Consider the following 13,755-nt stretch of genomic DNA (forward strand, 5'->3'; position numbering starts at 1 on the left):
ATCTTGTTTAGTGGTTTACTCTATTACAGCCTTGAATCACACCCCCACCCAGAAGAAGACATGTTATGTAAGTGGTTACAGGTAGATGATTTTCCTCTCATTCCACAGCACAACGTGCCTGCCTGTACTCACCTGATAACTGGCTTAGCTAACAAGGAAGGGTCTTGTAAATCTCGGACATGACTCAAATCCCAGGAACTCCACAACCTACAGTAACAATCACAGCATACAGATGTTAGACTCAGATGTACTGAGTGGTTAGTCAATATTTATCATGAAACAAAAATTAAATAAGACCAAATACTGTTCACTTTAATAATATTATATTCAATTTAAATTATACAGTTAGAAAATCAGGCAAAGGTAAAGTCTGAATTTAATATTTTGGGGAATGACTTTAATAGGGCACTTTATTCTTTGCACAATAAATTAAGACATTTCTATCCAGTTTTTTTGATAGATCATAACACAGAGAGAATAAGCTCTGTACTGATACAGGCATATCATGTGACACCCAAAATAAAGAAAAAAGTAGTATTGCCACTGTAAATTCCTCAACAAGATGAGGCTAAAATATGGCCCTGGGTCTTCTGCACACTTGGCCCATGCTCTAACTACTACTAGGGCATTACAAATTTGCCTCCCCGAAAAATGACAAGAAAGAAAGGTTGCAAAGCAGATATAGGGGCCTACCTGACAACGCCACTACTCAGGCCACCAGCGATCACATTGACAGATCTCCCTTCTGCTGCACTGGAGAAGGACACACAGTTTATCGACTGTTGACAATACGTTGACAAGATGGGCTCTCCATTGACAGTGTGTAACTGAAGACTGCTACCAATACCTGAAACAGGAGCTATAATAATGAATCAGTCACTTCATATCTGTCTGAAAATGACTGAAGGATCTCAGTTTGGCTAGAGTAATCGCCTATGTTTAGCAGATGTCTCTGGTATACTGGGTGAGCTGGGGAGTGGGTGAGGTCAGAAGAGGATGAGCTTGGGAGTGGATGAACTGGAAAGGGCAAATGGCAAAATCCACTGCAGTGCAATTCTAACACCTGAATGTACATGTAACAACCTTGACCTGACCCCCCAAAAAATTGTCATCAGTATTTAACAAGTTTGAGACACACAAATCTGTTATCTAGTCATAAATATACATGTGGCACATGTGTGGTACATGTGTGGTACACCTGTGTAACGATTTAAATGGGAACCAGCGAAAAAGTTTTATCTCTTCAATGCCAATAAAGCCTATCAGTTCTTTGTGGCATCAAAATACACCCTTAATGTGTTCTGGCCTCTTGTGTCACACTTTTCATAGTTTAAAATATTCTTATCCATGATAAGCTGATGATCTTAGCCTGAGAAGGCTTTGTGAAAATGCTGTTGATTACAGGTGTCATCAAGATGGCTACAGATATAACACATATGTACATAAATGTTCTACTTGCTACCAGTTGGGCTTAAATAAAGCTTTAAGCAAGCTGCTTCAGACTTTTAAAGGACGTAAGTATCAAATACATTCAAGATTTCCTTTTCTTCAGTACAAATGATATATTGCACACACAAGAGACAAGTAAACCTAAAAATGTGATTGCTGTAAGTGACATGGGAAATCTACATGTAGCTGTTACAGAACTGCACATCTTATAACCAAGGAAGAACACATCTTAGAACCGAGGAAGACATACAGGACTGAGTGACTCAGAAGGCACACACAGGTTGACTCACTCTCATCACTAACACTGGCAATGTCTCTCAGCCTATCACTCACAGCCTCACACTTTATAGCACTCACCCTCATCACTAACACTTGCAGTGTTCCCCAGTGTGTCACCCACAGCTACATATGCACACACTTTATAGCACTCACCCTTATCACTAACACTTACAGTGTTCCCCACTGTGTCACCCACAGCTACATATGTACACACTTTACAGCACTCACCCTCATCACTAACACTTGCAGTGTTCCCCAGTGTGTCACCCACAGCTACATATGTACACACCTTATAGCACCCACCTTCATCACTAACACTGGCAAGCCTATCACTCACAGCCTCACACTTTATAGCACTCACCCTCATCACTAACACTTGCAGTGTTCCCCAGTGTGTCACCCACAGCTACATATGTACACACTTTACAGCACTCACCCTCATCACTAACACTTACAGTGTTCCCCACTGTGTCACCCACAGCTACATATGTACACACTTTACAGCACTCACCCTCATCACTAACACTTGCAGTGTTCCCCAGTGTGTCACCCACAGCTACATATGTACACACTTTACAGCACTCACCCTCATCACTAACACTTGCAGTGTTCCCCAGTGTGTCACCCACAGCTACATATGTACACACTTATAACACCCATCTTCATCACTAACACCAACAATGTCCCCAATGTATCACCCACAGCTACATATGCACGCACTTTATAGCACTCACCCTTATCACTAACACTTACAGTGTTCCCCAATGTGTCACCCACAGCTACATATGTACACACTTTATAGCACTCACTCTCATCACTAACACTGGCAATGTCCCCCAGAATGTCACTCACAGCCACACCCTTATAACACTCACCTTCATCACTAACACTGGCAATGTCCCCAGTGTGTCACACACAGCCACACACTTTATAGCACCCACCTTCATCACTAACACTGGCTATGTCCTGAGTGTATCACACACAGCCACACACTTATAACACTCACCTTCATCACTTACACTGGCAATGTCCCCAGTGTGTCACACACAGTCACACATTTAATAGCACTCACCTTCATCACTAACACTGGCAATGTCCCCCAGAATGCCATTCACACTTATAACACTCACCTTCATCACTAACACTGGCAATGCCCCCAGTGTGTCACTCACAGCCACACACTTATAACACTCACCTTCATCACTAACACTGGTTATGTCCCCAGTGTGTCACACACAATCACACACTTTATAGCACTCACCTTCATCACTAACACTGGCAATGTCCCCAGTGTGTCACACACAGTCACACACTTTACAGCACTCACCTTCATCACTAACACTGACAATGTCCCCCAGCATGTCACTCACAGCCACACACTTATAACACTCACCTTCATCACTAACACTGGCAATGTCCCCCAGAATGTCACTCACAGCCACACACTTTATAGCACTCACCTTCATCACTAACACTGGCAATGACCCCCAGTGTGTCACTCACAGCCACACACTTATAACACTCACCTTCATCACTAACACTGGCAATGTCCCCCAGAATGTCACTCACAGCCCCACACTTAATAGCACTCACCTTCATCACTAACACTGGTTATGTCCCCAGTCTGTCACACACAATCACACACTTTATAGCACTCACCTTCATCACTAACACTGGCAATGACCCCCAGTGTGTCACTCACAGCCACACACTTATAACACTCACCTTCATCACTAACACTGGCAATGTCCCCCAGTGTGTCACTCACAGCCACACACTTTATAGCACTCCTGTGACTGGTGATGGAGTTCACATATGTCAGTCTGAAATGACACCCAAACACCCCCAAATTACTGGAGTACCACAATCTTTGGAATGAATGTCCACCTAACATGTGTATGAGAAAACCCTTTGTTCACCCCCTGTGTGGTCTCTTTACAGTTCAATGAAAATAAAAGGACCCTCAAGTTTACAAATTAGACAGTGCACATATGATATCCATGTCAACCAGTGTACATGGTCTGATCATTGTATGATCTTCGGCCAATAATTTCTTCACTGTCTGCTTAAACTTTAACATTCAATGTATGACAACTGTTCTCCAAGAAATAAAGTGAGATTTTTCAAATTTGTCAAACTTATATCTGGTGCTTACCTGTTGAGGTCCCATATAATACAGGTGTGGTCATCACTGGCACTGACAAGGATACTGTAGGGCCAGCACACCTGTAAACTGCTGACCGCCCCACTGTGACCATACAGGTGTTTACAGTGACCCATCACCATCATGTCACTTTCCTGAACAACACACACAAGTCAGACTTTCACATTTTTATAAAGTATATTATAAACTTGTCACCAAAAACTCATCTAATAAAAACACAGCACAAAGAAGCATGACAAACTATTACTGTTTTATACTATGATTTTAGGAGAGAATATTTAGTTAAGGTTCATGGAGGTTGATTCCTCAGCAGTTTTTACGTTTTGATCATGTTCTTGGTACGCTGACTTCCATTACTGATGTTTTAAAGTTAATTATCTTGGTAGAGTGGTAGTTAGTGATGTAGACAGTTATCACATCTATGTGTTTAGTCCTTACCTTGGCAGAGTGGTAATTAGTGATGTAGACAGTTATCACATCTATGTGTTTAGTCCTTACCTTGGCAGAGTGGTAATTAGTGATGTAGACAGTTATCACACCTGTGTGTTTAGTCCTTACCTTGGCAGAGTGGTAATTAGTGATGTAGACAGTTATCACACCTGTGTGTTTAGTCCTTACCTTGGCAGAGTGGTAATTAGTGATGTAGACAGTTATCACACCTGTGTGTTTAGTCCTTACCTTGGCAGAGAGGTACATCTAGTTAGTAAAGTGATGTAGACAGCTATCACACCTGTCTGTTTATGACTTACCTTGGCAGAGTGGTAGTTAGTGTTGTAGACAGTTATCACACCTGTCTTCCCTCCAGTAAACAACAGTCGACAGTCAGGTAGCGAGGCACAACAACACACCTTCATAGAAAACAGCAAAGAGACATATATCTGTATGAAAAGGCTGACATTTCACCCTCATGAACTGGAACTGATCTCTGCGTATGATACTATATCATAGACACGGTAGCAAGGCTCAAAAAGAGCTCCTCTGTAGAAGACACACGAATGCAAAATTTCAGATCAAAACATACAGTACTTCAACAAATACAATGTACCTGATGTGCTGATACACAAAATAGTGATGAAGGTCATGAATCTGGTAATTTACAGAAATTTACACAGCAGGGCATTATTCAACAATGGAACTAGTGTCACTGTTCTTTACAATGATATACAAGAGCACTGTTAACATTTATATACAGACACATTTATCAAGTCATATGAAGCTAGATATTACACGATTAGTGCTGTAAATACACATGGACGACATTCTAATATGACCTTGTCTGTGACATTTTGAACACACAACATTGCCAGAGGAATGAATGGCTGAATGATCATGGCTGAACACCACATCAACAGTGTTACCAGAGGTATTTAATGCACAATAACTGTTAATTTTAGGTTACCCCATTCGTGGGTTCCTCTGGCAGGAAGTTAACACTGGGCATGTCCTGTTTGTTCTGTATCCTCAGCACTCCATCAGGATATCCCCAACTGATAATGGCTGCCCATACAACCAGAGTTGTGTTCATGGAGATGACACCTGCAAGGTGAATTACATCAGATCAGTGTAAACTTTTGCATGAGCCGCTATGCGGATTCATACAGTTTACACGGCGTTTTTTTCGTTTATACCCCAATAAACCTAAAAAAATATTACAGGCAATCCTTACAATTTAATTTAAGGAATAAAACGATGTTATCTACCGTTTTACTTTCATTTCAAACTATGAAAAATGCTGGTCAATTGATTTGGGAACGTCGCAGGCTCCAGAATGCACATTTTATGAAAGAGATTCTTTGGGCCAATGAAACTGGTGATCAAAGTTCTACCGTTACTAAGCAACAGTGAGTCAAATGACAAGGCAAAGTTTACATCTTCAGGTCGAGTCAAAAAGAAATGTTATTCAGCATATTTACATGTAACGCTTGTGCAAAATCATGAAGCCGGCATCATAATATTATTATTATTAATGTATCATTTCTTCACTAGAATATTTTACTGCAAGGTACCAGACAAACTTCCTAACTAATCAAGCACATTTCGCTTAGGTTAAAGAGAAAAACACAACATAAAAATATGAAAATCAGACAGCTCGGGGGAAATGATTACCTGTCATTACCATACTTACACTATGCAGTACAAAACAAATGTATTTCTAAAGTTGAGCTTACAGCATCAATGGTTTGTCAGTCTCCTATCCCCTTCTTCCACGACCTCCCCCACCCAACCACCACCCATACAAACACACACATTCACAAAATTTAAGCTTCCAGAAAAAGTCTGCTACTGACCTCTCTCCTTGCTGTACATGACCAGCAGACAACCATTAACACCAATCCCAAACACCTCCCCTGTGGGAAGAGATGCCAAAGAGGCCACAGCCTTGTCGTAGTGGGTTTGCCAGATGGGCACAGGCTCAGGGCAATCCGGGGAGCCCACAAACATGCCCCAGGAGAGACCCAGCACCTGGCGAGACGGGCTCATCTGAAACCAATGTTTTATAGACCTATACATTCCAGTTCGTGTTGTTTAAAATCCATAGCAAAATGTGATATCAAGTAAAATTTTATAAAGCAAAATGAATCTTAATACATTTTCAAATCTTACCTATAAACTACTACAAGTCTAACTGATTTGATGTAAGACTTTGATATTTTTATGCTGATATACATAGTTTAAAATAAAATCTTTTATTCAAGACTTCCGATTGTTGCAGGAAATATTTATGGTTCTTACTGGCTACAAACTGTGGGAATCCTAGCATCACACAAAATCAACAAAAAATTTTCCCTTTCATTTAATTAAACAATATTTGTATATAACACCATTTTTTTTTCTTTTTTTTCTTCTTCTTAACCTGTTAAGTACAGACGCTACTCCTGTAAAACTTATATTAATCCAAAATTGTTTCCTGACTTACGGTATCATCAGATATTAAGTTGGTCATGAGCTGTGACGGCTGTGAGGGTGGAGAGGATGCCTTTGAGAACAGCTGGGTGATCTTCTCCAGTCCTACAGGAGTGTTCTCACTGGTTGAGGACTTGGGTGGGTGAGGTGACATAAACAGTTGTTTGGGGGTCTGGCCGTACGTCTTGATCATGGTTTTCATGGCATAACGTCGCACTGGGTCCTTGATTCCTTCCACATCCACACCGAAGTATGTCTAAACAGTACAGGTAATCCAAATCACAGCTTAAGGGATATGAGGGGGGAACCTAATAATATATTACTGGAAAAGGGGCCAAATTGGCGGATCTTTCAGCTTCCAAACTGGTATGTTGGCGTGCAATTAAACCTTCAAAAGAAAACCTTTGCTTGACATTTATACCTCTATCTGTGCAAGATGTGCATGGAGTGTGAACCTTCAACAAGGAAACTTTTTCATGAAACTCAAACATGGAAAACTGCATACAGCTAACCAAAAGCATACAGCTGACCAAAACATCAGCAATTAGGCACTTAATTTGCTCTGACCTGAAGTATAATCCCAAATTTAGAATGCTGTCGTACCACATCATGTGTTAGAAGTTCCTAATTTTACTACCTAATATATACAAGGTACATACAACAGATACAAGATCATATAGAGCTGAAAATGTCAAAACCAGAGTAAAGGAATCCTCGCCTGGATCTGAAGTGCATGTTTGTGTGATTCTGACTGAAGTCTGTATGGTAGACAAAGAGTGATAGTGCTTCCTGGTTACGTACAGAAGGATGAAAGACGTTGACAGCCTTGATGGCCATTTCTCCCTGCTGTTTGTAGCCAAAGACGAGGTCTATCCAGTCATGAAGAGTCTGGCTGACGATGGTGGACTCTAGGGCCTGTCTGTGGATGAGGATGAATTGACGAGCATCCTGACAACACCAGGCAGGTAAGATCACATCTGACACCTCCTCCCCTGTCTGACGACGGCCAAAGTTATACCCTGAGAAACAAGAGCGGGAGCAGGGGCATGATATCAGACAAGTCACACCCATTCATATTGTCACAAAGCCAATTGTAACTCCATTATCCATTTGTATGTACCGTACATTTAAAGTCAACAAAAATACACTGTAAGGTTATATATAAAACCAAACATAAAATCTCGTCAGTCAGTGGTTGGTCAGATAAGAACTGTACAGAATTTAGTGTTCAATGTGCTGTAGAGTCAGTGTGCTTTAGTGTACATTGAGTTTTAGTATACAGCGTGTTTCTATAGCCTGCAGACTGTGTTTTAGTATACAGTATGTTTCTATAGCATGTGGACAGTGTTTTAGTACACAGTATGTTTCTATAGTGTGCGAAATGTGTTTTAGAATACAGTGTGTTTCGATAGCGTGTGGGTCGTGTTTTAGTATACAGTGTGTTTCTATAGTGTGCGGAATGTGTTTTAGAATACAGTGTGTTTCTATAGCATGTGAACTGTGTTTTAGAATACAGTGTGTTTCTATAGTGTGCGGAATGTGTTTTAGAATACAGTGTGTTTCTATAGCGTGTGGACCGTGTTTTAGTATACAGTGTGTTTCTATAGCCTGCAGACTGTGTTTTAGTATACAATATGTTTCTATAGCATGCGCACTGTGTTTTAGTACATGTACCGTTACCTTCTTTGTTGAGGAGGAAGTCAGGCAGGAAGAAGAATTCCGGGATAAGTTCCTTCACGTCTGTGGTTGACTCGTAACTTGACAGTCTCCAGGCAGTATTCATGCTGTGGAACGTCCGGTCAGGGATGTCAAAATTGTTGTCTGAATCACAAATTATATTCATGTATAGTAAAATGTCATCAAAATCATATGATTGTCAGTATACTTCCATGTATGTATTCCATTATTTAGCTGTCACCTACTTCTACATGTACCATATTACACTAACTGTAAATATAAATCTCACAAGACAAAATGTTATGAATACAGCAATAATGTCCCATGGAAATCTTTCCGTTTCAGCTTCTGCAAACATGTATGACACATCTACGGGACAGGTAACATAGGTGTAACGAAGGTCCCACTTATTGTATTCTTACATAAACACTGCTGGTGAGTTCATTCTTTCTTCACAGTGAAACCTCACCTTGGTATGAGAGAAACATCTTTGTAAAGGGAGGTAAGCGCACCAGGAACTGGAGAACTGTGCCACTATTGGAGTAATGACTGCCGTAGTGGAATGGGGTTACCTGATACATCACAGAGTTTTCATCATTCATGGATCGCTCACACTCCAACTTTAAGTACTGTAAACCAAAAAAGATAAAAATGACATGTCTGTCGTAGTGGAATGGGAGTTACTTGATGCATCACCATAGTTTTCATCATTCACTGAGCACTTACACTCCAATTTTAGGTGCTGTAAAGCAAGAAAGGTAAAAGTGACATGTGTCAATGGTGACCTAGGGTAACTTGCCAGTAAACTTTAATATCATCTGCTAACGAAAAAGTCTAATCAGTCAGTTTACAGGTTAATGAACAACAACAAAAAGTGACAACCAGCTGCTAAAGATATACCTTTAGGCTTTCATTGCAGTGCATAGCTGAAATAAAGTAAAACCACATTTCTCAACACACTTATACATTGTCCACATCCAATCTACATGTAGGCTAAGTAAAAAGCCTGTTCAATCAGATGACTCTGATACCCACATTTTCCCACATCATCCCAATACCTTGGCAAACTTCATCACAGTACATGTTGTAAGCATCTCTAATAATATAAAAATAAGAAAAAATGTAGACTTTTGCTGTTTTTGTTTTTTTTCAAAGATCCTTACATTATAGTTATCGATGTACTTCTGTTCCCGGACTTTATCTTGCACAGCAATGGGCTTTGACAGGTCTCTGCAATATGATACACAAATTTACTGTCAACAAAGATGCTTTGGCAAATCTAATGCGATGTGGAATTAAAGGACATAAAAGCACCACATATTCTGTTTTCCTGTTTATGAGTTCTGAATCCACAGTTTCAGACATTTGGTGACTTCACATTTACTACTGGAGGATATCAGACATTTGGTGACTTCACATTTACTACTGGAGGATATCAGACATTTGGTGACTTCACATTTACTACTGGAGGATATCAAGACAGGCCCAAAGCGATCATGAACTTTCAGATTTGCACAATGAATTAACAGCCATGTAAACCTAAACTGTAATCAAAGCAAACAGAGACACAGATATCAGGACAACCAATTATGAGGTCAATTATGTGAGCGTGAATTTGCCTCTCGTCACCTGAAAATGCCAGGGTTGTTGAGGTCCAGGGACTTGCTGACATAATCCTTCAGTATGAATGGGAAGACTGGGTACTGCATGAGGTCGTTGAAGGACCGACCAGCCATCTTGTTCAGGTGGGTCAGGTACTCAAAGTTGGTCATGTGACCTTCCACCCACAGCTGCTGAATGGCGGTCAGATTCTCCGTGGGAATCAGGTTAGGTAACTCCATGTTGTCCAGATGGTTCACTAACTCATCTCTCTCCTGTCAAGCACAAGACCCATGAACTGACGGTAAAACTGTGGAGAGCTCATGATGTCATTATCTAGGCTCAAAACAGGGTATCTCTACATCATCAAATAGGCAACACAGAGAGGCTCATCTAGTTAATATCAAGATATTACAACATAACCTACTTTTCAAAATATCGAACAAACTGTCTGAATTCCATATTAACACAAAAATAATTTTACTTTCAGCACAAATTGGGGTTAACTAATATTAGAGTATCTCAAGTTGACCAATATACATCACTAAAATTTGTTTCAATGTTTCAAAATTGGTAACAATTTAACACTGAAGAATAGTGAAGAAATACAGTATTTCTCTTTATACAAATATCAGATGTGAACCTGTTCCATGCCTGTGTGTGTATGAGAACACACACCTTTGAGCTGTCAAAAGCCAGCAGGTAAGTCTTGCCATTGGTCAGGAAAATCTCCAGTGCTATGTTCCTCAGTTGATACCTCCTCTTGTGAACTTCCTTGATGTCAACATGAGGCCAGGTCATGGACAACTGGTCTTTGTTACCCAGCAACACCTGGGAATAAGTAAGATATTATCATAGTGCTGTAACAGATTCTGAGAGTCCAGTACTCTGAGGTGATCTCAAGATAAGATCATGCACTATTTAACCATGTTCATCATACTGGCCATGATTTTAACTTTTGTAGAGTATTATACAAGATGTTGCATTACAACAAAACACATTTCCATATATATTCAGAAAGTTGAATTATAATGTAAAGGGCGTACCTGTGTATAGTTAGCATCAGACATTGCCTCATCTGCCACAAAATACACACAGTTTTCACCTTCAAAGAAAAATAAGCGGCATAAATATCTGACAATTAGAAATAACAAGAAGAAAACAAAATTATGTAGTCTGACATCACTGTAAGGGACAATTATTGATTCTATAAATTTGGTTGTACTTGAAGCACAGGTACATACTGATTTGTAATAATGAATGATAATGCAAATTATATCACAACATACATGTAATTTGATTCTTAATGGCAAAAGTTTCAAGGAAATAAAAAATATTCCATATGAATTGTTACAAAATACAATTTATACAGTAAATTCTGTTGAAAATGCTGCATAAAATCTGACTCCACTGATGTAAGAGATAAACTTCTCCATCACTTGCACTTTACCTATGAGGATCTCCCCCTTGCTCTCATTGGCTGGTGTCACTGCTGTACATTTACAGGTATGCCTACATTTGGAACAAGGAAGAAACTCTAATTGGTAAAAAGCTACAAAATAAACTAATTGCAAGAATAAAAATTCTACCAAACAACAAGTTTGCTTCTTGAAATTTGCTGGTTGACACATATTTCATTACCAAGTCTTTGAAGAGTGAACCTCATGTATTATATATACAATACAATTAGGATTAGAACTGTCAAGCAATATGTTACATTATATATGTCTATGATGAATGGTAAATACACAGTAGAGTTATACAGCCTATCACTTGGCCAGCTACTGACTGTATATCAACAAGTATCACATTTATTTGAAACCTTTCATGGGATACATAATCGTTTCTGATTGCCTCATGCGAGAGATAGACAATCCCAGGCTATACATGGGCTTAGCTGAATTTTAGGTATGGTACATTTATTCAAGCGTGACCACGGCTGCCGGGTTTAACCCAGGGGACCCTATCTCCACTTTCAGCCAATCAGCATTGATTCTCTATCCCTATAAGACTATGTTCATGTTAATAATTGAGCATACTGTATTTTTTCATTGGTGTACAAGCGATAGATGAGTGCAGCAGAATCTGACGTCTGATGGTCATCTTCAAACAGGTAAATCAAAGGTGCCGTCGCCTTCTCCTTATCTGTGAAACAAGATGGGTCATGAATTAACTATTTTCTAATCTCAGGGCATCCCTGAAATGTGTACCGGTAACTGCAAAATACTTGAGGTTTAGCTTCAGTGATTTATGTTATATAAATTCTATTTGAAATCATAAATGTAAAACCCCTGATCACAATATATAAATGAAGCAAAATAATGATTTAAAAACATATTGTGTATTAGTACATAACACATACAATGTATAGCATTAAATACTTCAGTAGGCCGATTTCCTTTGAAATATGTTTTCAAATACTTCCATATCAGAATCAAACAACTTTCTCCGCTAATTCAAATTTAAAACCTATTTTCATGGTCGAACATTTAGAACAATATCAGCACAATATATGTAAATCTTGACTGTGAACATTTGTTTTCTGTGGAACTGATACATGTATATCCTACAGACCTAGCTTGTATTGTGCCTCTTTCTTGAGGAAGCGTTTCTCCAGCCCTAGGTGACACCTCTGCAGCCTTCGTCTGACTCTACATGGACCTTCAGTGGGATCCAGTTGCCAAGACTGGGGAGATGACTCTGGACAGTGCCACACAGCCCTGACAAATCACATGAATACATATGTATGAGAATAAACTATTTAGAAGCTTCTTGTCTTCTGTTCTATAGATTTAACTTCACTTTAATAATTATTTTGGTCGCATTATTACTGCTGGCAGCATTATAGTGTCCAAGCTACAAAAACCTTTCAGGTGATTTGCCACACCATTTCCCATTCATTATTTCCCAATTCTATGATCTTCTCAACTTTGATTCAGTTTGTGAACATAGATAATGCAACTGTCTCAACAAATGCTAAAATAATTTCTTGACCCTATTCTGAAGCACTTTGATGCAGAATTATATGCAGAAAACATAAAAATTTACTAAGGTTAAAGAGCACTAAAGGCACACCTGAACATTCATTCTTGTCCCACAATATCATTCCACTGGCACACCCCAGGGAAATCATTTGCTGGCTACAGGCTTCCTTTTTGTTGCTCAAATAAAAGTATTAGCTAGTACTGTACTCTGTGCCTTTTCACCATGGTTATATGCCTTTTCACCGTGGTTATATGCCTTTTCACTATGGTTATACGCCTTTTCACCGTGGTTATATGCCTTTTCACTGTGGTCATATGCCTTTTCACCGTGGTTATATGCCTTTTCACCGTGGTTATACGCCTTTTCACCGTGGTTATATGCCTTTTCACCGTGGTTATATGCCTTTTCACCATGGTTATACGCCTTTTCACCGTGGTTATATGCCTTTTCACTGTGGTCATATGCCTTTTCACCGTGGTCATATGCCTTTTCACCGTGGTTATATGCCTTTTCACCGTGGTCATATGCCTTTTCACCGTGGTCATATGCCTTTTCACCGTGGTTATATGCCTTTTCACCGTGGTTATATGCCTTTTCACCGTGGTTATATGCCTTTTCACCGTGGTTATATGCCTTTTCACCCTGGTTATATGCCTTTTCACCGTGGTTATATGCCTTTTCACCGTGGTTATATGCCT

The 13,755-nt window shown here is 39.6% G+C and overlaps 1 protein-coding gene across 1 annotated transcript in view; it reads right to left on the reverse strand.

The window, feature by feature from the left end:
• LOC135466265 (lysosomal-trafficking regulator-like) overlaps positions 1-13,755 on the reverse strand; it is a 50,957-nt gene that overhangs the window by 3,599 nt on the left and 33,603 nt on the right. Inside the window, exons 37-54 of the mRNA XM_064743675.1 lie at positions 12,647-12,792; positions 12,112-12,217; positions 11,523-11,584; positions 11,119-11,177; positions 10,751-10,903; positions 10,103-10,347; positions 9,637-9,703; positions 8,943-9,102; positions 8,477-8,617; positions 7,598-7,815; positions 6,810-7,052; positions 6,181-6,373; positions 5,292-5,428; positions 4,642-4,740; positions 3,884-4,026; positions 3,454-3,551; positions 694-847; positions 133-207 (exon numbers count right to left, since the gene is read on the reverse strand). Of these exons, the coding sequence (XP_064599745.1) occupies positions 133-207; positions 694-847; positions 3,454-3,551; positions 3,884-4,026; positions 4,642-4,740; positions 5,292-5,428; positions 6,181-6,373; positions 6,810-7,052; positions 7,598-7,815; positions 8,477-8,617; positions 8,943-9,102; positions 9,637-9,703; positions 10,103-10,347; positions 10,751-10,903; positions 11,119-11,177; positions 11,523-11,584; positions 12,112-12,217; positions 12,647-12,792 (2,499 nt within the window). The remainder of the gene's footprint in view (positions 1-132; positions 208-693; positions 848-3,453; positions 3,552-3,883; positions 4,027-4,641; positions 4,741-5,291; positions 5,429-6,180; positions 6,374-6,809; positions 7,053-7,597; positions 7,816-8,476; positions 8,618-8,942; positions 9,103-9,636; positions 9,704-10,102; positions 10,348-10,750; positions 10,904-11,118; positions 11,178-11,522; positions 11,585-12,111; positions 12,218-12,646; positions 12,793-13,755) is intronic.

Source organism: Liolophura sinensis, chromosome 6 (genome assembly GCF_032854445.1).
Source record: "Liolophura sinensis isolate JHLJ2023 chromosome 6, CUHK_Ljap_v2, whole genome shotgun sequence".
Lineage (NCBI taxonomy): Eukaryota > Metazoa > Mollusca > Polyplacophora > Chitonida > Chitonidae > Liolophura > Liolophura sinensis.